The sequence below is a fragment of the Chelonoidis abingdonii genome, chromosome 7 (assembly GCF_003597395.2).
Source record: "Chelonoidis abingdonii isolate Lonesome George chromosome 7, CheloAbing_2.0, whole genome shotgun sequence".
NCBI classification, from domain to species: Eukaryota; Metazoa; Chordata; order Testudines; family Testudinidae; genus Chelonoidis; species Chelonoidis abingdonii.
In genome coordinates, this window is record NC_133775.1 from 30,322,849 (window position 1) to 30,343,506 (window position 20,658).

The 20,658-nt window shown below is 40.1% G+C and overlaps 1 protein-coding gene across 2 annotated transcripts in view; it reads right to left on the reverse strand.

The window, feature by feature from the left end:
- Window positions 1-1,304: 1,304 nt before the first annotated feature.
- SYDE2 (synapse defective Rho GTPase homolog 2) overlaps window positions 1,305-20,658 on the reverse strand; it is a 48,703-nt gene continuing 29,349 nt past the window's right edge. The window contains exons 4-8 of one of the 2 annotated variants that reach the window (XM_032798879.2): window positions 19,864-19,990; window positions 9,857-10,038; window positions 7,335-7,566; window positions 2,594-2,650; window positions 1,908-1,987 (exon numbers count right to left, since the gene is read on the reverse strand). In XM_032798879.2, coding sequence (XP_032654770.1) covers window positions 2,640-2,650; window positions 7,335-7,566; window positions 9,857-10,038; window positions 19,864-19,990 — 552 coding nt within the window. In that variant the 3' untranslated portion in view covers window positions 1,908-1,987; window positions 2,594-2,639. Of the gene's footprint in view, window positions 1,988-2,593; window positions 2,651-7,334; window positions 7,567-9,856; window positions 10,039-19,863; window positions 19,991-20,658 lie in introns of both variants that reach the window. The other variant, XM_032798877.2, reaches the window with a different exon arrangement.

Below are 20,658 nucleotides of genomic sequence, written 5' to 3' on the forward strand. Positions count from 1 at the left end.
TGATTAAGACTGGATGTTTGGATTCCCAGTAAAAACGCTGTGAGTTTGTGCCCTTTTGCTTGTTATGATGTTACAAAGGTGGCTTGGGATTTTTAAAAAAAATTAACAAATATTTCCTCAGCCTTTTTTATTTTAGAAATTCAGTTACCTGCCATGGAAGACTCTAGATGATGGGAGGTATGACTGTATCATGAGATTAGATACCAAGGAAATGAAATCTGATTAATTGAGAGGGGATGTGATTTTCCTTCCGACTCTTTAAAACTCTTGATTTTGTTTGTTTTGGTTAACACTTATTTAATTAAAACACTGGGGTGGGAGGGGGCTGCCTTTCATAGGTATTTATCACCTCCAAGTTCCCAATGAACATCTGAATCATGCAAGATGGCCTCCAAAGGTATTAAAGATTTAACAGTCTGCTATTTCTAAGGTAAAAGAAAAAGCACCCGCCCCCCCAAAATAAAAGCTTTAAAACCCAAAACCCTTTCAGACCTTCTTCATACGTCAGAAAGGATAAAAAAAAAATAAAAAGCATAATCCTTTCCATCCCCCTTCTTTGCCTGAAGGGCACCTTTACAGGGAACAGACAGGTTCACGGGAAACACTTAGGAAATGCTGGAATACTTCTTTAAACTGGATGGTTTATTAATGTAGTTAATAGTCAACAGCTGTGATCTGAAGCACAACATGTGACAAAAGGTCATTTATATTAATCATTCACTATGTCCTCTCTCGGCACATATTTCTGTGTGTAAAATCAAATGCTACATTGCTCAAGCAAATCCTTATTTTGGCATCACAATGTGGAGGTATTTAGAAATGGTTTCCTTATCTAATTCAGACTTCCCGCTTCCCAATATAACTATACAAACATGTACATAAATATATACAAACAAGGTTAGAAAAATATTTAATTTTTGCAGGTTTAAATAATTACTGAAAAGTGTTAATACAGGAATACAATAATATTTTGTACAGCTAAACTTTTATATATGTATAAAAAGCATTTTTTCATAGCAGCCTTTGCATTGCAAATGAAAAGGTAAAGTAGATGGTAGAATGGGATCTACCTAAAGTTCATGCTGCAAATCACAGGCCAAGAAACACTAATCCTCTACTAAGAGGAATGTCTGTACCAGGTATAAAGTTTCAGGAATGAAGAGTGCTGTTGCTACACAGAGAAGACAAAGATGGCACCTTCGCTCCTGTCACATATTGTCCAAGCATCATAAGTGCATAGTACCTTGACGGGATGAGGGGGGAAAATCACTTCTTCCTAACATTTCGAATAGTCTAAAAGGCCAACGTATTCTTCTAACGAGAAGAAAAATTATCCACAATAATGGATTGGCTAAATTGGACTTGTTTATCCAAGGGAGGCCACAGATTATTCCACAATGCATTAAAAAAACCACAGACAGACTTTTTTGAAGAGGCGGGTGGAGGAACAGGGAGGTATCAACAGCAGGTATCGTGCAAAGAAATTAGTAAGTAATATTTAGTTTGTTTTTGTTGAGTTCTCGCTCCAAGTTTCCTATCAGAGTATCAATACTTTCTTGTAGGTCTTTCAGGTTTACTCTATGGTCCACTGCTGAATCTATTGTTTGCATTGTCAGATAGGTCTGAAATGTATGCTCTTTAGACCTGGATTTTGCATGTTCAATCAGTCTATCTGGTCCATCTACTTTGCTGCATTCTTCCCCACTTTCTGTATCTTCTGAAGGAACATCATCATAGTCTGCTTCATTTAGTGTCTCCTTTGGATCCAAAAAGTAGTTTTCCCCACAACTGCTCCAGTCTCCTGCGTAGCGATTACTTGAGGGACTGTCTAGTCTGGCTGGTCTGGGCCTACGTACCCCTGACATTTCAGTACTGCTCAAATCCAACATCTGAGGCGGCAGCTTCTTGGGTCTCAGATAACTCAATGATAACTGGTTCCCTGGAAACACGTTTGAGTATGTTGATTCTTTGGCAGCTGAACATTGCACTAGAACAAAGAAGACGTTTAATGAAAATCATAATAATAATACTGCTAGTAGAGACCAGCCACAAAAGGTTGTCCATTTATTTCACTCTACTTTCCACACTCAAAACATGCATTAATACATGCCAACTTATGGCCAACACATTCCACTATTATTTTTTCCTGCCATTGTCTGACATCACTTAGATTAGAAGGAAAATCTAATGTAAAGCCCGGTTTTGAAGATTCATGCCATATTTAATCCGCAATTGAAAAAGTCTATTTAAAAACAGAAAACTTCCAGAGCATCGATTAACTCAACTGCGTAAGTTAATCACCATCTAGCCATGGTCAAATAAAAGCAAACAACTTAGCTCACAGGCCTCTTCCAAACTAAATGGTGTAACAAAACACAGGCACAGCATGTAGAAGTTAAACACACAACAAAAATACCACTTTGAGAAACACCTAGAGAAGGTGAAGGTACATCGGAGTTGAACTCTTGCATTTATTTTTTGTCTGAAGTTTTATGCACTACCAATAGAAGCTCTTTTGTATTAAATTTATCTAAGCAGCCATAACTCCATGTCAAAGATAAAATACACTCAAACAGGTCTGACAGTTTATTACCTGAACTCATGATTACACAACACAAGTTACTAAGACTCCTCCTCTGTTATCGGCTTCCTATGGTAAACAGCACAAATATTTTTACTGACCCATGCCGCCTAAATATCTCAACTTTTTTCTGCTGTGCAGTGGACTATTACCTCTTGAAATTAAACAAGCAGGTTATGCATTCTCTTTCACTGCTAGAAATGTAGCATACACAAATACCTAGAGATCGGGAAGATTCCAACTCGGTCTCTATTTAATTAGTGTCCTCTATATTTAAGCATAAACATAAGAATGGCCGTATTGGGTCAGACCAAAGGTCCATCCAGCCCAGTATCCTGTCTACTGACAATGGCCAATGCCAGGTGCCCCAAAGGTGCCCCTAACAAACAGGTGCCCCTAACAAACAGGTAATGATCAAGTGATCTCTCTCCTGCCATCCATCTCCACCCTCTTGACAAACAGAAGCTAGGAACACATAAAGGTCTCAGTTCTGGGAGGTCTCAAATATTCTCCTCTCTGGATCCATAACTGGTCTCTATGCAAGACATTAGTCTCATTTTAGGTATACCACAGTAATCTTCAATAACTTCCTTGGCTTTTTGATTTATTTTACATTAACAGAAGTCTTTCTGTTTGGACTTTGCTCCATTAAGACGAAGGGTCCATAGATTCACAATAACTTGCGAGCTTTACACTCTCCCACTGAACAAGGACCATTTGTTTTCACTTGGAAAAATAAGGAAATTAAAGTATTGCACAACACCATGTTTATTATGAAATTTGCTATATCTACAGGCAGATTAAGTGTAAGAGACTAGACTGTGATCTTTCCTTCTTGAGTCAGATTTTTTTTTTTTATCCTCAGAAGAATGATTTACATTTAAGCATTGATAGTTTACTTTAATTTCACTGTAGTCATGGTTCTGCACAGTTCTTGTAAACCAAAGCTACTGTACTTTATGGGTTAAAACTCCACACCTTAATGTGCAACAAGAAATACAACCCATGTTTTTATTTCTGTAGGCTGAATTAGCCAAAGCTATAGGAGGCAGCTCCATTATCAGTTAGTGACTGCTGAGTCATTATGCTAAAGCACATCCACAATGAAACAGGTGTACATTTGTTTCATCTTAAAGGAACAGGAAATCTGGCACCCCGAGTGTGAAGGCAGTGCCATGACATGGTCATCGCCAGATCAGAAGAATATGGAAAACCAAGCACCGCCATTTATCTTTTTGATAATCAGCTGTTCCAGTTCTTCTGATGCGGACATCTCCTTAGGGCCTTCAACTGGCTTTATAACATTGCTGCGACAGTCAGAAGTAACACTGGCTCCCCACAAAGTGCTGGTCTAATGGCTGAGAATATCTGACTGACAGTGAGCATTAGAAATTTCAATATCCAAAACAAAACCACCCCAAACAAAACAGATGAGAACTCGCATACTTATACTGGGTTATTCTTCCTCTACACAATTTAAATTTCCTAACAAACTCATTGTTTCTATTGCCAGGATATAAAGCGTAAGTAGGTGCTCACAGACAGAGCAGTGCTGCAGCGGTTGTAGACCGGTGCAGAGTGATTTTGTACCAAACATTTTTGTCAGCAGCAGCACTGATCCTAGTGATATTCCCAGGGTGGAAGTTATTGCTTGTGATAGTGATAAAGAGGTATGCACCAAGGCTGAGTCATTGTCTTTCCCACAATATTATTTATACTGATCAGTATCTAATGTAGCATGGGAAACCTTGGGGTACTTTTAAAAAGAACACTTCTCCCTGGTTCTTCAGAAATTTGGAATTTTTGTGGTAATTTCAAAACAGGTCTGCAGATGACTCTTGTGTTTCCCTTTACTTGTTTATTCATCCTACCCCTCGCATTTCACAGCTCCACCCAAAGACAGATTACACCTTCTCAAACAATTCTCTTACTTCAATCATTCTAACGACTCTCAATGGATAACCACCAGAGTTACTAGCTAGATAAAGCAGCATCCACTTTAAGATCTTCCCCCAAGAAAATGCGAGCTAGGGCAGTGGTTCTCAAAGCTGGTCTGCCACTTGTTCAAAGAAAGCCCGTAGCGGGTCAGGCTGGTTTGTTTACCTGCCACGTCCACAGGTTCAGCCGACTGCGGCTCCCACTGGCCGTGGTTCGCTGCTTCAGGCCAATGGGGGCTGCAGGAAGCGGCGTGGGCTGAGGGATGTGCTGGCTGCCCTTCCTGCAGCTCCCATTGGCCTGGAGCGGTGAACCACAGCCAGTGGAAGCCACGATCAGCCGAACCTGCGGACGTGGCAGATAAACAAACCAGCCCAGCAGGCCAGAGGCTTTCCCTGAACAAGCAGTGGACTGGCTTTGAGAACCCCTGAGCTAGGGTACACCTGGCAGAGTTACAAGATTAATATTTAAACATTTGGATTTCATATATTTTTACTTCAGAATATAATAGTAAAAACCAAAACCATTAATAAACTTTTGAAGTTTACCTTTATTCCCACTTATGTAGTTATCATGTAATAAACTGTATTCATTGTGCCCATATGCCTGACCTGCACTTTGTCTGCTAATCCATCTCTCCCTCCAGGAGAAACACTTAAAACGGTATCATCTTAAACGTAAAATGGTTTCAAACGGCCATTAATTATTACTTATTTATTCTTGCACAACTTGCCAGAGAAATATTTAATTCTTTCCTTCACACTGTCCTGAGTTCCAGGATTCCTTCCTGGTGGTTTCTGGAATTAAATGCTTTCAGAACCATCCAGTTAGAAATTGGGCAGCTCTCTCTGTTGTGAGTTGTCTGCAAATAGAAAGAACTGGAGAACCACTGCTATACATCACTGGAAAAGAGGAGATTCTCCATTTTCTAAAAGGTATAGCTTTTTTATTCTATCCTAAGCAGATGATAGATATCAACCTTGAATTCAATTGTGACATTATGATGTAAGGGAAAACTATTTTAGGTAAATTTTTAGGTTTTGTAATAATTATGATTTTCCTCTCCTTCCTGGTCCTGTATTTTGACTCTTGGTAGTAAGGATTTATTGGCAAAGAGATACACAAATATTTATTCTCAAACATTTCTGAAAAAGATTTTCTGTAATAAGCATGGCATATGCAGAATATATGATGGCCTTCATACTTCACTTATACCTGAATCACCTGCCATCCCAAACACATGCCACAATATACCCTCAGATATTTCTTATATATTTGCTGTTAATCTTACATAAAAGAACAAGGATTTCTTCTGTTTGAGTTAAAAAAAAATAATCTCTGCTGGTTTAAACCTCATATCAAGTAGTTTTATCCCATATTTCAATGGTTACTGTATTGCAAATCAAAGAGTTTCCCAAGAGGCTTTAGTATGTCCTAAAGGCAAAACAGATGAGAAAATATTTCATGAAATCACTATAGTTAACCTCTGCAACCTCAAAAATAAAAATGTTCATTCTGTGCACATTTGAGAAACACCTATTAACAAGCAGGTAGGTAATGTAAGAGATTACTTCTGATCACTGTCAAAAATCAGATAAATATGAAACTAAGTGGGCTTCAATGATTGTTCATGTCAGGAAACGAGATATAGCAGACCTTCACCTTCCAACCACTTGCGTATCTCTAGGTGACTGATGGATTCTGTTGGCCAGGGAATATTTAACTATTACAAAAAGATACTGAAGAACCCCATAGTAATCTTCTCAAACTCCAGTTTGCAACCATAATACTACAATAACTGAGCCTGTTACTGTGGATTACTGCAGGGTTTTCGTAAGGGAAGACGCCAGTTCAATAGCTAGCTACTAAGCAGGAGCGAAAGTTCAAAAATAATTCATAAGGGGCCTAATCCAAAACCCACTGTAGTTAATGCAAGTCTTTCCATTGACTTCAATGGGCTTTGATCGGGTCTCTGAATACTTGAGGAAATGAGAAGTTGGCAACATCCTTCCACCTCTGAAGCACAGATCTGAACTATGACCTTCACTTGCATTCTGGCAGGTTCATTAAAAATAACAAAGTTTCACTTCCCTTCTACTAGAGCCTGTTCCCAAGAGCTGCTAAGCACATGAAAGCCACAATGAAGTGAATGGGAATTATGGGTGCCCTGCACCTCTCAGAAATTGGCTCATTACCTATCTCCCCAAAGCCTTCTGCTACACAGTTGTATAGATGAAGTCTCAAATTCTGTCTGGGGCTTCTAGTCACTACTGTAATAGAAATAACAATAATTCAGCAGGTCTGTCCATGAAATTTAAGAACCCATAAAACCAAAAGAATCTATACCTGTTCAGGCCAAAGCCGGTAAAATGCCAAACACATCAGAAACCCGAGCTGGGTCATCTGTAGGAGCAATACCCCATTAAGTGAGGTTTTTTGCCTTTTGTCTATTTCTATTATCACAGTTGCTTGAGAACACCACACAAAATGCACTAAAACAGCTTTTTGTATGTGCACTTTTAAATCGTGTCATTTTCAATTGGTAGAGAGATCACCAAAACACAGGATCTACCACTGAATGATACATTTTAATAACACAACAGTTGGATACAATAGATAATAAAATTACTGTGGTCTCTTTAATCACCAAGTTGTATGTTGTGACATATTAACCTGTAACTGAGAAGAGTCTCAATACCATTTGTATACCTTGTAAATCATACTCTATAGTCACACAGTTATAGAGTCATTTGGTTATATTTTACGATCTGACGATGTTGCTTTCTCATCAGACAGAATTTTTCAAAAACTTTATTACCTGGCCATAGCTGGAGCAAATAATGAAGAACTTCTATGTGTTTTTTGAAGTCCAGGGCACTAGCAAGCTCTTCTGAATCTGTAAAGACTCTGTTATTATGGTTTGAGGTCTCCTGCCTCTGGCTCAGTAAGACAGGCCCAAAACACACAGCTAAATTCTGGCACGTCATCTTATTTACTTCATGATAAGACGCCACCAATTTCAGGTGATCCAGCAGCATCTTTAGGGTTGCCTAAAATGAAAAGTTAAGTTTCAGATACAGCAAAAATACAGTCCGTTATCCTATGGCTGTTGTTCAACAGTGCTATTTTCAAGGGTACTTGTTACATACCCTATAACACAATCACTTGCAGTATCTAAGCACTGAACAACAAGTTGTACTGGACTCCATTACAGTGCAGGCCGGTTAAGACAGATGTCTTGGGTAAAAAATTTCTCTCTTACATGACCTCTGATGTATGTGTATAGATTTTCTTACAGTGAAAACAGGACACCAGAGAAAGGAAAGAAACTGAAGAAGCAGCAAGGACACAAGAAGTCAGTCTGGCTTGATAAAAATAAAAATTGGCCTCTGTCAGTTTTCTGGCCACCCAGGTCTGCCTTAAGTGGAAATGACTTATTAGAATTACGTCTTTTTCAGCATTCAAAATGCTTAGTTTCCAAAGATTATTTTGCAAAGCAGCAGTGTCTTTCATTTAACATTAAGGACCAGATTCTGGTGCTTTTACTCATATTGTCTAGCTCCTTACCCCAGTGGTAGCTCCACTGAACAAAGTGGGACTAGAAGAATACAATACTGCTCAACATGCGTTATAGATGGCCGAATCTGGCCCTACATGAATTGAGAATTCTTTAAAACTGCTGGATTGTCAGCCACGGACACTCAAGTCCTATGTACTATACCCCTTAGCTAGAATGGCAACTTCTAGGAATAGTTGTAATCTTGAAGAAAGGGGCTTTGTTTATGAACATGCAACCCCATAAACACCCCAATGAGGGGTTTAGTATCTGCTCAAAATGTTCAAGCCTGCTCCTTTAATCTCTCCTGAAGAACACATATCGTCAGGAAGAGAGAATGGTACCTCAGGCAATATATCACATACTCAGAGGATGGAGTGGCCAAACTTACTAACCCTCCAAGCCACACAGATAATCTTCAGAAGATTGAGAGCTGGGTGTGCCTGTGTGGCTCAGGCTTCAGCCCGTAGGGAGGGGAGTCTCGGGGCTGAAGCCTTGAGCACTGGCAGTCATGCCCCACCAACATGCCCCAGGGCAGAAGCCACAAGCTTCCCCCGGCTCCAGTGAGGTAGGTGGAGAATGGGAGAAGATAAGTGGAGGGGCTCTGTGAGCTGCACTTTAACTGTAGAAGAGACGCATGCGGCTCAGCTACCCCTCCCATAGGATGTGCACCTCAGAGAAATGGTACTGTAATGTTATGTGTTAAACGGTAGGACCAAGAAGTTAAGCAGCCTTTGAACTATCAGTCAGAGAACAGAACAGATGTATAAACACAGAAGCAGGACCTGCTCCTTTCACCACCTCAGATGCAGTCCTCCTCGATGGAGAATGAGCATTCATTTCTGCAACACAGACTATCTGCTGTCCAGGGGATTATTTTATTATTGAAGCATCTATCCTGAATTCTGGGCACTTTACAACACAAAAGTGAAAAACCAACAAACAGCTGGCAATCAAATCAATAAAAATTTCTTAAAAGGAACATTAATTCATCTTTTAAATTAAGGTAATAAAATACTTAACACAAGCACATTTGCTGGCTAAAGGTTAAACATTTCCTATGTTCTACTTTGCTTAAAAGCAATTTGCTTGTCCATTTACAGTACACACATTAAACAATCAAGTCAGTTCTCATTCTTTAGTTTTTCTGTTAACAACCTTTAACTTTTACTCTTGTAAAATATATTTTTGCCAACATTAAACTAGGTTAAAGTTTTATTGCACTGTTGTTAATAATAATAATTCGGCAAGAGGGATTTACAGAGTGCCTTTCAGACTCAATCCTCCCACAGCACTCCACAATCTATATATAGGGTTCACTTTGCCTGTCAAGGATATGCTGATTCCAGTATTCTCTTGGATGGAACACGGCAGCTATTACATTACAACATATGGCAGCTTATAGCCCTATCTCATATGTTTAGAGAAGAATGCAGTTACTCAGGTAAGCATTGGTCAGGATACCCAGGATAACACAGAGTGATGAGACTTTAATACAGCTCATAGTCAGGATCTCCCTTTTAACAATTTTAAAAAATACCCGTATGCCATTTTTAAGTCCGTTTTGTACACCGGAAGAGGTAAAACACACAAAGTACAAGTTAAACCCAGCAATACGGACCCTAAAGTAAAAGGCAGCTTGAAAGTGTTATCTATCAAGTGAGTATTTGGGTTACAGATAGAAAGCATGAGCTCAGAGGCATTTATGTGTAGTCTAATAAAGAATTCCTTCCCTTTCTGCAACTGGCGATTTATCATCATTTTAGCTGGCCAATAGTACTCACCTTTTCAACATCTGGGAGACAATCCAAAAGGGCCACCGTACGCTCAGAGTCACTTGGGTCATTTTCACAACCGCTTGCTGTCATTTTCAAGGGATTTTTCATCATGGCATCTAACGCTGTTTCATAGAGCTGCTTAGATATCAGGGGAGAGGGCAGCTCTCTTAGATAATCCTTGAGGACCCCTTCACAAAAGAGACAGGAACAGATGCATTTAACAGGCTGCAGACTCTCACACTGCAGACTTTCTTGGGAGTGATAAGGTACACAACCTGCACTCTTCCCACAAGAGAATTCGCCAGGCTGTTTTCTGAACCATACATTTGCAGGAAGGAAATAAGAATAGGCTAAAATCATATTATTTGGGGAGCTCCCAAAGGCTTGAATTACTGGGAGTGTCACTGCCCGCTGATGGTATTTCATTACTTCACAATATTTTGAGGCTCTGAAACTTTTTCAAGTATTATAGCTTATAGCGCTATTAGTACTAGACTTACCTCAGACCTCTCTCTTTTATATTTGCTGTAGCATCTAAGCCAAGTGTGGGCAAACTACCGCCTGTGAGTTGGATTCGGCACACCAGCTGTTTTAATCTGGCCCTTGAGCTTGCCCTGTGTCAGCCGGGGAGCAGAGTCAGGGGCTGCGCCACGCAGCTCCCGGAAGTTGGGGCATGCCCCTCCCCAGCTCCTACGCTTACAGGCAGCCAGAGGCCTCCACTCTGCACGCTGTCCCCATGTCAAGCACCACCCCCACAGCTCCCATTGGCCAGGAACAGCAGCCAATGGGAGCTGCAGGGGCAGTGCCTGCGGACAGGGCAGCATGCAGAGCCACCTGGCTGCGCGCAGAGCCATCTGGGCACGCCTCGGCATAGGAGCCGGAGAGGGGATATGTCACTACTTCTGGGAGCCACTTGAGGTAAGCCTGCACCCCTGAGCCTCTCCCCTGACCAGCCCCGATCCCCCTCCTATACTCTGAATCCCTCGATCCCAGCCTGGAGTACCCTCCTACACCCCAAACTCCTCATCCCCCAGCCCCACCCCAGAGCCCACACACCCCACCCAACTCTCCTGTCTCAGCCTGGAGCCCCCTCCCACACCCTGAACTCCTCATTTCTGACAACATCCCAGAGCCTGCATCACCAACCAGAGCCCTGACCCCCTCCCACATTGCAACTCCAATTTTGTGAGCAATCATGGTCCCCCATACAATTTCTAGTTCCAGATGTGGCCCTCAGGCCAAAAAGTTTGCCCACCTCTCAGCTAAGCTCTTTAATCTTTAAATGAATTTATCTTCACAATATCCCTGAGAGGTAGGAAAATACTATTATCCCCATTTTACAGATGTGGAATAGATGACGCTGCAGCATCCAAGGCTTTAGCATGGGCTGTACAACCCTGTCCGGAACCCCGAGTAATTACCCAGGTGGCTAGCTAGGTTAAATCACAGCCTGTGGTTGCAGTGTACACATACCCACAGTGATTTGCCCAGGAAGTTTGTGGCAGAGCAAGAATTAAACGCAGGTCTCCCAAGCCAGTCCCCATCCACTGAACTATCCTTCTTCTATTTTTGCGGTGCCAGTATACAGAGCACTTTAGAAACTGCGTATGCTGTGCACAGTAGGTGCAGTAATGACTGCTAACATGAGAGCATTTTTCTTCTCCATGATAAAAATCTCTCCAGTTCTAACAGATCACAAATGCATTCCACCAAAACTTGTCATATGCAATTCATACCAGTATAAAATTCACACACAAGAATGAAGATTAATTGCTTCATTTTGATGCAGAGCTCTCCTTCTCTGACATTTCCATAGTCCAGGACACACTAAAAATTTGAAAACATTTTAAACACCCCCATTAATGACAGAACTCTAGCAGCCCCAGATTGAGTTATATTCCTCTCTCAGTGCAGGATTATTCATACAAAAAATGCTTCTCATTGGTGCTCAGGGCAAGTTTACAAGTGCATCAAAATTGGGAGTCTGCCCCCACTCTTCCCCGGTCCCTTTTGTTCTGCTCCACGCTACTTGCTGGCTCTGCTGCATGACAGTGCAATAGAGCCTTTGTTAGGCTCTCAACTGTGCTATTTATTACACCAGCTCCTCTGCGTTGGTGGTTCTACCACCTTCTGTAAAAGACTCTGCCTTTCCAGAACAGTAGCAGTGCAGTGTTACTGTCTAGCATTACTCAGAGCCAGAGTACCAAGGGAGAAAAGAGAATAAAAGTTCTTTATTACTCAAATAACTACTTTGCCTTTACATTCACTTACACTGAGGCCCACAGAGTGTGTTTTATCCAGGTGAAGGCACCAGAGGATGCCTGACATATGAAAGGTGCCTGGTACTCCCAGAGGAAAGATGTATGTATGGGATGAGCACATGCACACATGGAAAATGCAGGCTATCAGTGATCTCATCCACAGCTCTCTCAAGGGTAAATTGGAGATTGTCAATCCAGGATTCTGCCATTTACAAGAAGTAAGGGAGGAGCAGAAAAGAAGCTGCTAGTAGCTTTCCCACATATCTGCTGTCTCGGGAAGGGAGAGCTATAGTAACTAGCAATGACCTAAACCTCTCTGCTACACCAAAGCCTAGTAACACATGGCTTCATGTGTGCCTGGTGATTAATTCCTTTCCTATTCATCTCATTGTTTCTTATTACGGTTTATAAAATGTGCCCGATTGCCAAGAATCAATAGAAGGCCATGCTCTGTGTATTAACACTAACCCAAAGCAGAAAAGAGCAGCCAATCCCTAAAACAAAAACATCAACCCCACCCAACGTCCCACTTTCTAACCACTTGGAGCATTTATAACTGCTGCACTAGCCAACAAGTAGATCAATGGTCACAGAATGATATGGCCACAACAGCCATTCCCATTCATTGACATTTCCACTCAGCACCTCTTTGGCAACTATATGCTCAAGCCCAAGAAGTGCAGGACTCCGGCAACACTCACTAAACATAAGAATGTACCAAGATCACAAGGCTTGTCTACACTAAGCAGCTTTTAGCGACAAGGCTGTGTCGACACGGCCTTGTTGCTAAAAGTCAGCGTGTGTGAATGATCTCTTTGGTATTTTGTCAGCACTTTTGCCAACAAAATACTTTCATAGCCCCATGAGTGGCGTTAGCTTTGTCACCAGGAGAGTGCACCTGCCGACAAAGCTGCATTCACACTTCCACTTGCGTCAGCAAAACTTTTGTCTTTTGCAGGAGGGCTTTTTTAAGTACCTGTGAAAGACAAAAGTTTTGTCGACAACGTTGCAGTGTAGACGAGCCCACAGACATTTGCAGCAGTGAATGCAAGGACCTACTTCTACACATTTTCTGGATACCAGAAAACACTAACTAGTAGAGAATTATTGCTATAGTCTCAACATTAAGGGCTTGGCTACGCTTGCAGATGTAGAGCACTGAGAGTTATACCTGCCTTTGGAGACCGCAGCAGGGAAAACGCTGCCATGTGTTTACACCGCCAGCTGCAAGCGCACTGGTATGACCACATTAACAGTTCTTGCAATGCCACAAAGAGCAGTGCATTGTGGTAGCTATCCCAGTGTGCAAGTGGCTACAACATGCTTTTCAAATGGTGGGGTGGGGTGGAGTATGACAGTGAGCGTGTTGTGTGTATGTGAGGGGAGAGTGTGTGTGTTTTGGGGGGGCTGAGAGCATGTTAGCATGTTGCCTTGTAAGTTCAGACAGCAGCAGAGCTCCCCTCCTTGCCCCCCAACTCACAACAACAGCATTCCACACTAATGGTTTGCTTTGTCCTGGAGCACATAAGCAGCCGGCTGTCAGAAATGGAGCTTTGAAAGGGGATATCTGCATGCCTGCAGCCGATTTCAAAACAAGAGTGGCCACTTGACTTCAGGGGTTATGGGATGTTTCTGGAGGCCAATCATAGCACCGTAACGCAACACCTTGTCCACACTGATGCTGGGGCGTTTCAGCCAGGGCGCAGCAAGCTTTATGCTTCTCGTGGAGGTGGATTACCAGGATTGCTCCAGCTGCAGAGTCCAGGCACTCTACGTGCCTTGCCAGTGTGGACACATCGGGAGTTAGGGCGCCCGAGGCTGCTTTAATGTGCTCTAACTTGCAAGTGTAGCCAGGCCCATGAAGGGACATGCAGATGACCATTTATAAAAGTCATTTCGGACAGGATTGGGGTAGAAAGGGAGGAGGAAAAGGAGAAGAAAAATGTGATTCTGTGGGATGCCAACAGCCAGGAAGCATTTCATTATACCTGCTTCTCTATGAGCCTCTCCGTCTGCCTAAAATAGAATCGAGGGCAAGGGCACCGGGGAAGTGGGTGCGAGGAGTTAACCACAGCATTTGCAAATTTTTGTAAAAACAGGTCTAAACTCCTGGCTAATACTTCAGGATGAGTACTATTTCAATTGCTTACAGAAAAAACAAGAGCACTAATCATAGCCACTTGGAAACAACAAACACATGCATGGTATCTAGAAGCAAAAAACCACAGTATTACAGAAACAAAGAAACCACCTAAAGATGTGTAGGTTTTACTTCTCTCTCCACCCTACCTTTTTTACCACTCTCACTTAAAAAAAAACGAATTAAAAAAATCACTCTTGGTGCTACCAAATGTCCACACACAGTATATCATGCAAACAACCACTTTAATTAAAGATACAGCTCAGTTAGACATATTATAATCTGCTATTTCATTTTAGCTAAAACGCCTTTTCATAAAGTGTTACCATAATTAACCTAATAAATGCAGCCTCCACTTTGGTTAGTAGCAGCATCTGGCATGATAACGCTGGAAGCAGGAAATAAGAGAGGTATAATTTTAAGTATCTGCTAAAGATAGGACATGTCACTCCCCAAACCACGACAGAAATACTATCACTTCTGTGTTCTTTAACAAAGCAAGACTTGTCACAAATCTCAGTGCAAAGCCTGCTCTATGAGCCAACTGTAAAGTAAACTGTCTCATTAAATATTTTGCTAAAAATTAATTTCGTATAAATACAGAGTGGGAAGATTTAATTTTTCCTCCTTAAATGGTCTTCATACATGGAGTATAACTATTACAACTATTATCAATCTTTGTTCTTATTTCTTTGAAAGTAAAAAAGGACAATGTGCTGCACTGAAACAATGTTAAGAAAGAACAGTTAAAATTGTAGCAAGTCAGAAAATGGGGAAGCTAAGATTCCAAAGAGTAACATTAACTCGCCCCCCATTACACAAATGTACTATTTCCTAGTCCTATTTTTCTGATTAGTGCAACATGGCCAAATTAACGCTGTCATTGAAAGCACAGCTGATTTGTTCCAGTTTTAGCTGTATAACTTTATCAGGGCATTAATAGTTTTTAACATTAACTCTCCTAGGTTTTTAAAGCCTATAAAAATAAGAAAGAAAGAAAGAAAGAAAGAAAGAAAGAAAGAAAGGCCAGAGGAAAAAGGAAAAAAATAGATCTGGAGCTTTTCAGTTTGAGAAGATTATAAACTCCTTGAGACAAACAGTCCACACTTGAATCCAAGTTCTGCTCCCACTGAAAGCAATGTGAATTTCAAAATTTACGTCAACAGGAGCAGGCTCTTACCCACAGACATGCTAAATGGGTGTGCATTCCTCAGACATGCATCTAAGTTTAAGTGCACACTTCCCAACTGAAAGAAATGTTATATCACACACACTCAGTACACAGTATTCAACCCAATATATATTTAAATCAAAATTTTTACTCTTCCTTTAAATTTGTAAACACGTCCTTTCAAGGATCCACCTCAAGATTCAGGTTACAGCTTTTTTATTGCTGTGGTCCTCTTCAAAAAGCAAGGTTGTTTTTATATTATATATATTATTGTTCAACAGTGTGATTGATATTATATATATGTTGTCAAGCAATTAAAAAATTAATCACAATTAATTGCACTGTTAAACAATTGAATGCCATTTATTTAAACATTTTTGGATGTTTTGTACATTTTCAAATATATTTCAATTACAACACAGAACTTAAATGTACAGTGCTCACTTTACATTTATTTTTGATACAAATATTTGCACTGTAAAAAACAAAAAATAGTATTTTTCAATTTACCTAATACAATAGTCCATATAATAGAGTCCATGGTCATGGGACCAACCTCTCCCCCTCGCCCCACCCCCCAGGATAACCTTCTCTTGCTTACTCCCTGAACAACAGAATAGTTTTGAGCCATGGAGTGCCCTTTGACCTCTCAATCTTTTTACTGTTCCCTGTGCTAAATTAGCCCTGTAAGAGGCTGCAGTTATTTTTATGAATCTAAGCTATACTCTTCTGATTGCCAGCTCACTGCTGCTTTCTCCTTCACACAACCACTCACAACACAGAACAAATTTAGACAGCAAGCAGAAACCACCATCCACTTCATTAATTTCTCATTTTTCTGACCCACTGAACTGTTAACTGTATTACATGCTTTACTCAGAGATGTGAATTCACATGGATGGAAGCAGACATGATGCAACAACATTACTACTGGCTAGCTTCTAAAACCGGCAGCCCATTTTATTTTGAGCCACGAGCGCATTTAATTGCGTGTAAGCCAGTGCCAGTGTCAAGAGCATTTCTCAGTCAAGACTTAATCATTAAATGTTCATTCCTTCGGCTTTGGAGAGCTATCAAAAGAAAATATCTTTATAATGTTTTGAAAACAACAGTGCTCCTCAAATTTCAATATGGGCCCAAATAAAGCACTAGTCTTCAAAAAGAGCTAAGGTTTATGATTATTCATATTTTAGGGAACACATGATTTGGCTTATAAAAGTATAATCACATGTGTCAGCCTTAGCATTGCAAACACTACAATAAAACATTAAGAAACCTGTTCTTCACCAACAAAGAGATAATGTAGGTGAAATATGCACTAACAGATACTTACAAATAGGGTGACCAGACAGCAAATGTGAAACAGGACAGAGGCTGGGGGGTAATAGGAGCCTATACAAGAAAAAAAACCCAAAATAGAAACTGTCCCTATAAAACCTGGACATCTGGTCACCCTACTTACAAATAAGGATGGAAAAGTATGTATGATGCCTCTGATATGTCAGGAGGCATTAGAGGCTCAAAGACTGAACTGTTTAGATTGTAACCAGTGACAGAACTGGCTACAGTTTGCGGAAGGTAACTAGTTCAGTGTGCAGACACATACAGCAATCCTGCCAACTGTTAGAGAACCAGTAAGCATCGTGAGTCTCAGAACTGCACAGCTGAAGAGGTGCTGTAGCAAATAATTTTTAAAATGTGATTCCCTAAAATATGCTTTTTCTTCAGAAACAAAAAAGCATACATTTTATAATGTATAAAAGCATATCTGAGTCTTGCTTTAAAACAAAGACCTCAAAACGGTATGCCTTGTATCTTATGAAAACAAAAGTCAAATGCAAAAAATTAAGAAGCTGCACTAGTTCAAAACAAGAAGTCAGGAGTACAGGAGACCCTGCACATTCAAACAGATGTAGCTTAACAATCAAGAACAACAAAAGCATGCACCAATGTATTTTGCACAATTAAAGTGATCTTTTGTATTTATCCTAGGGTGACCAGACGTCCCGGTAAAATCAGGACTGTCTCGAGATTTTGGCACCTGTCCCGCATCCTGACTGATGTTTGGTCGGGATGCAGTTTGTCCCAATATTTCACACTCCTGGTTTTGTTTTTTTTGCTCCGCTGGCAGGACTCCATTTTGGGCATTTTGTTTTTTTTTGTGCTCTGCTGGCAGGACCCTCCCGCCCCTGTTCCATGTCCTGATATTTTCTTCATCCTATATGGTCACCCTAATTTATCCACAGTATCGTGTGATTGTACTGGAAGGACCAGACTAGTTCAACTGCAACACCAGGGCTTTCTTTCTATACTTCGCACTATCCCAGGTCAAACCTGAGCTTAAATCAATTATAAGAAATACTTGAAGTGGTGAGTTGCACAGGTAACTGGAATGCTATGAAATATTTAAGGTTGTCAATTTTGGTTGGACATACTCCTCACAATTTCATCACATGACAATCTTTAACTAAAGATTAATCTTTAATTTCTGCAAACTCCAGGACCATCCTGGAGGGTTGGCAACCCAGGAAATATTGCTAGTTTTTCTGGGTGTGGATATGAATTGTTTCATAAGTCTCCCATGTGTCTGAATTGCTTCTGTAAATGCTGAAGGTTTATAGTATATGAGGCTTTATATTAAGGTGCGAGATGCTATTTCAATTTTTCATTGAGCCAAAACTTGTCTCAGCAGTACATGGGTTTGGCCATTACTTAGTTACAGCCCACTATTAAGCTGTTGGTTTCTGATGTTTGACATACTTAAACGCTTGTTTCTATTAGTTAATTCACAAACCTAAGCAACAACAGTCATCTGCATTTCCAGTGCTTGTTTAAAATGATCAAGAGCAACAGAGGACCATAACAAAGTCCTGAAAGAAGCTGGTCCTAAGAACTATCATCACTTTTTTCTTGTGAATTTATTAAAAGAAGTTAAATCAAAGAATATTTTTAAAAGCTTGATGAGTGTTCATTGTGCAACCTTTTAAAATAAAGAATATATAATTAAATCCAGTATGCTGCCTCTCGGAGTAGCCAGTAACCGGCACTGCTAGAGAAGGCAAAAACCAACAATGAAACTAGCCAAGGTAACTACAGTAAATAGAGTTGGTCAAATTCTATTCTGCAAAGATATTATTTAGCAAACACCATAAAATTAATAGCATAAAATCTGCTGACAAAGTATCTTCTACTCACCCATCCTTAGCAGTACGTTACTTTTTAAAATATGCATAAAATAGAAAGTTGACTGACAATAGGTTGGAAATTAAAGTACCAAACAATTAAACAACACAATTGTTATTTCTTTACAAGTGACAAAGGGTGTTGTAGCACAGCAAAATTTGCACGGGGCTATCACATGCTGAGTAAATTTTCAAGCCCTGAATGTATATGAAGGAAACACTCCATTCCAATTTCTGCAGGCAACCAATTTATACCATGAAGCCTGAAAACAGATTACTAATATCTGTTATGTAAACTAAGGTTAGTCATAAAATTATTCCACCTTTAAAAAAGCCAAAGATTCCTACTACTAAATGTTACAAGTGAAATGCAGAGTATATGCAACAAAACATTCTGGTTTATTTCCAGAAGGCTATCCAAACTAAGACACTCATCATAAAAACTGTCTCAATTCTCCAAACCCTTACCAGGAATCCCACTGAGTGACAGGAATATGAACTATACAGACAGGTAAGACTTTAGATAAAATGAGCCCCAAATTATTTTTCTATAAATGACCAACAAAAAAAAAATGGCTAATTATTTCCCATTGCACACCTTGAATTTCTATGCACTATTCACTAATCTAGCTCCCACTTAAGTCAATGGAAGTTTTGCTATTGGCTTAAATGGGTGCAGGATCTGGCTCTAAGGACCAAATTCAACAAAGCCTTATGGACATGATTAACTTTCTGTATTGTGAGCAGTCCCATTGAAGCCAATGGAATTATTTGCAAAATTAGCACAAGGACCGGGGCCTAAGCTCATAAATAAGACAAGTTTCTTTGTACTCTCCCATGTGGCTATATCCGCATGCTGTCTCTTCTCTTAAGATTGTAGGATATTTGGAGCAAGGACTGAGTTTTTGTTCTGTGTTTGAACAGCATCTAGCCCAATGGGGTATTGGTCATGACTAGGTCTCCTAGGAGCTCTCACAATACAAAGAATAAATAGTTTTAAAGGTTTGGCACACCAAGGAGACATCCATTCTCTTCAAACCTCTATCCACAACTCATTACACTGTTTCTATATCACTGGCACATCTCATTTTAACATGACAAAAGTTAGGATTCATCTTCCCTTTCTTGTTCAGCAAAATGAAGTGTAGCTAATGGATTGTCTGTGTTACTCTCCAATGAGCCATTTTAGAGCACAATTTTCTATATTTAGATAGGGATTTTTCATGGTTATATATGAAAAACAAAAGTAAGTGCATTACCTGTTATCACATTAATATCTGGGTATTGGTTTTCACAGAGAGTAGCAGCCTTGCTATCCCTCTCAAACGCCTCTCGAAGCTCTTTCTTGACTGCTGCTGAACCACATAATCGGTACAGGCCTACAACCTAGAAGTGAAATCATGGCCACACTGTGACATATTACCCATTACAGAGCACTAAGTAGCACTACTCAGATAACTGGCATGAAAAGAATGAGATTTTCACAATGTCTTCCGTTAAGGATGAAAAAATGCTCGCACCCAAAAACTTAAGTAAAAAACAAAAGCATATGGCAAAATCTTGTAACATCAAACAACAACATGTTATCACTATTGTACAATGTCCACAGTCTGGGTTATAACAGTAAACAAATAATAATGTTCTCGACAATACTGAAACTCAATCTCTTATCAGTTTGTTTCTATGGATGCAGCTAATGTCACAGCCACACATAGTGAACCATTATATCTTTGACAGAAAGTGATGTTTATTAAGCTATTGCTTTATCATTGAGTCACTCAGGAAGAGCACAAAAAGGCTTCCATGAACCCATAGCAGATGCTAGCAATGTTCTGTTCAAGAATAAATGTTTTAATAAACTCTATCTGATAAAAAGTTGCAGGACTTAGTGCTAAATATTAGTGTAAAGCAAACAACTCCCTCCCCAAAAGACTATTCATTTTTACACAAATCCTTCTTATTGACAAGGAATAGGAATAATGTCTTAACCACCTTCAATGATTTTTTTATAATCATTTGTAAAGGAGCACTAGAACAATAAGCTGTTATACAAA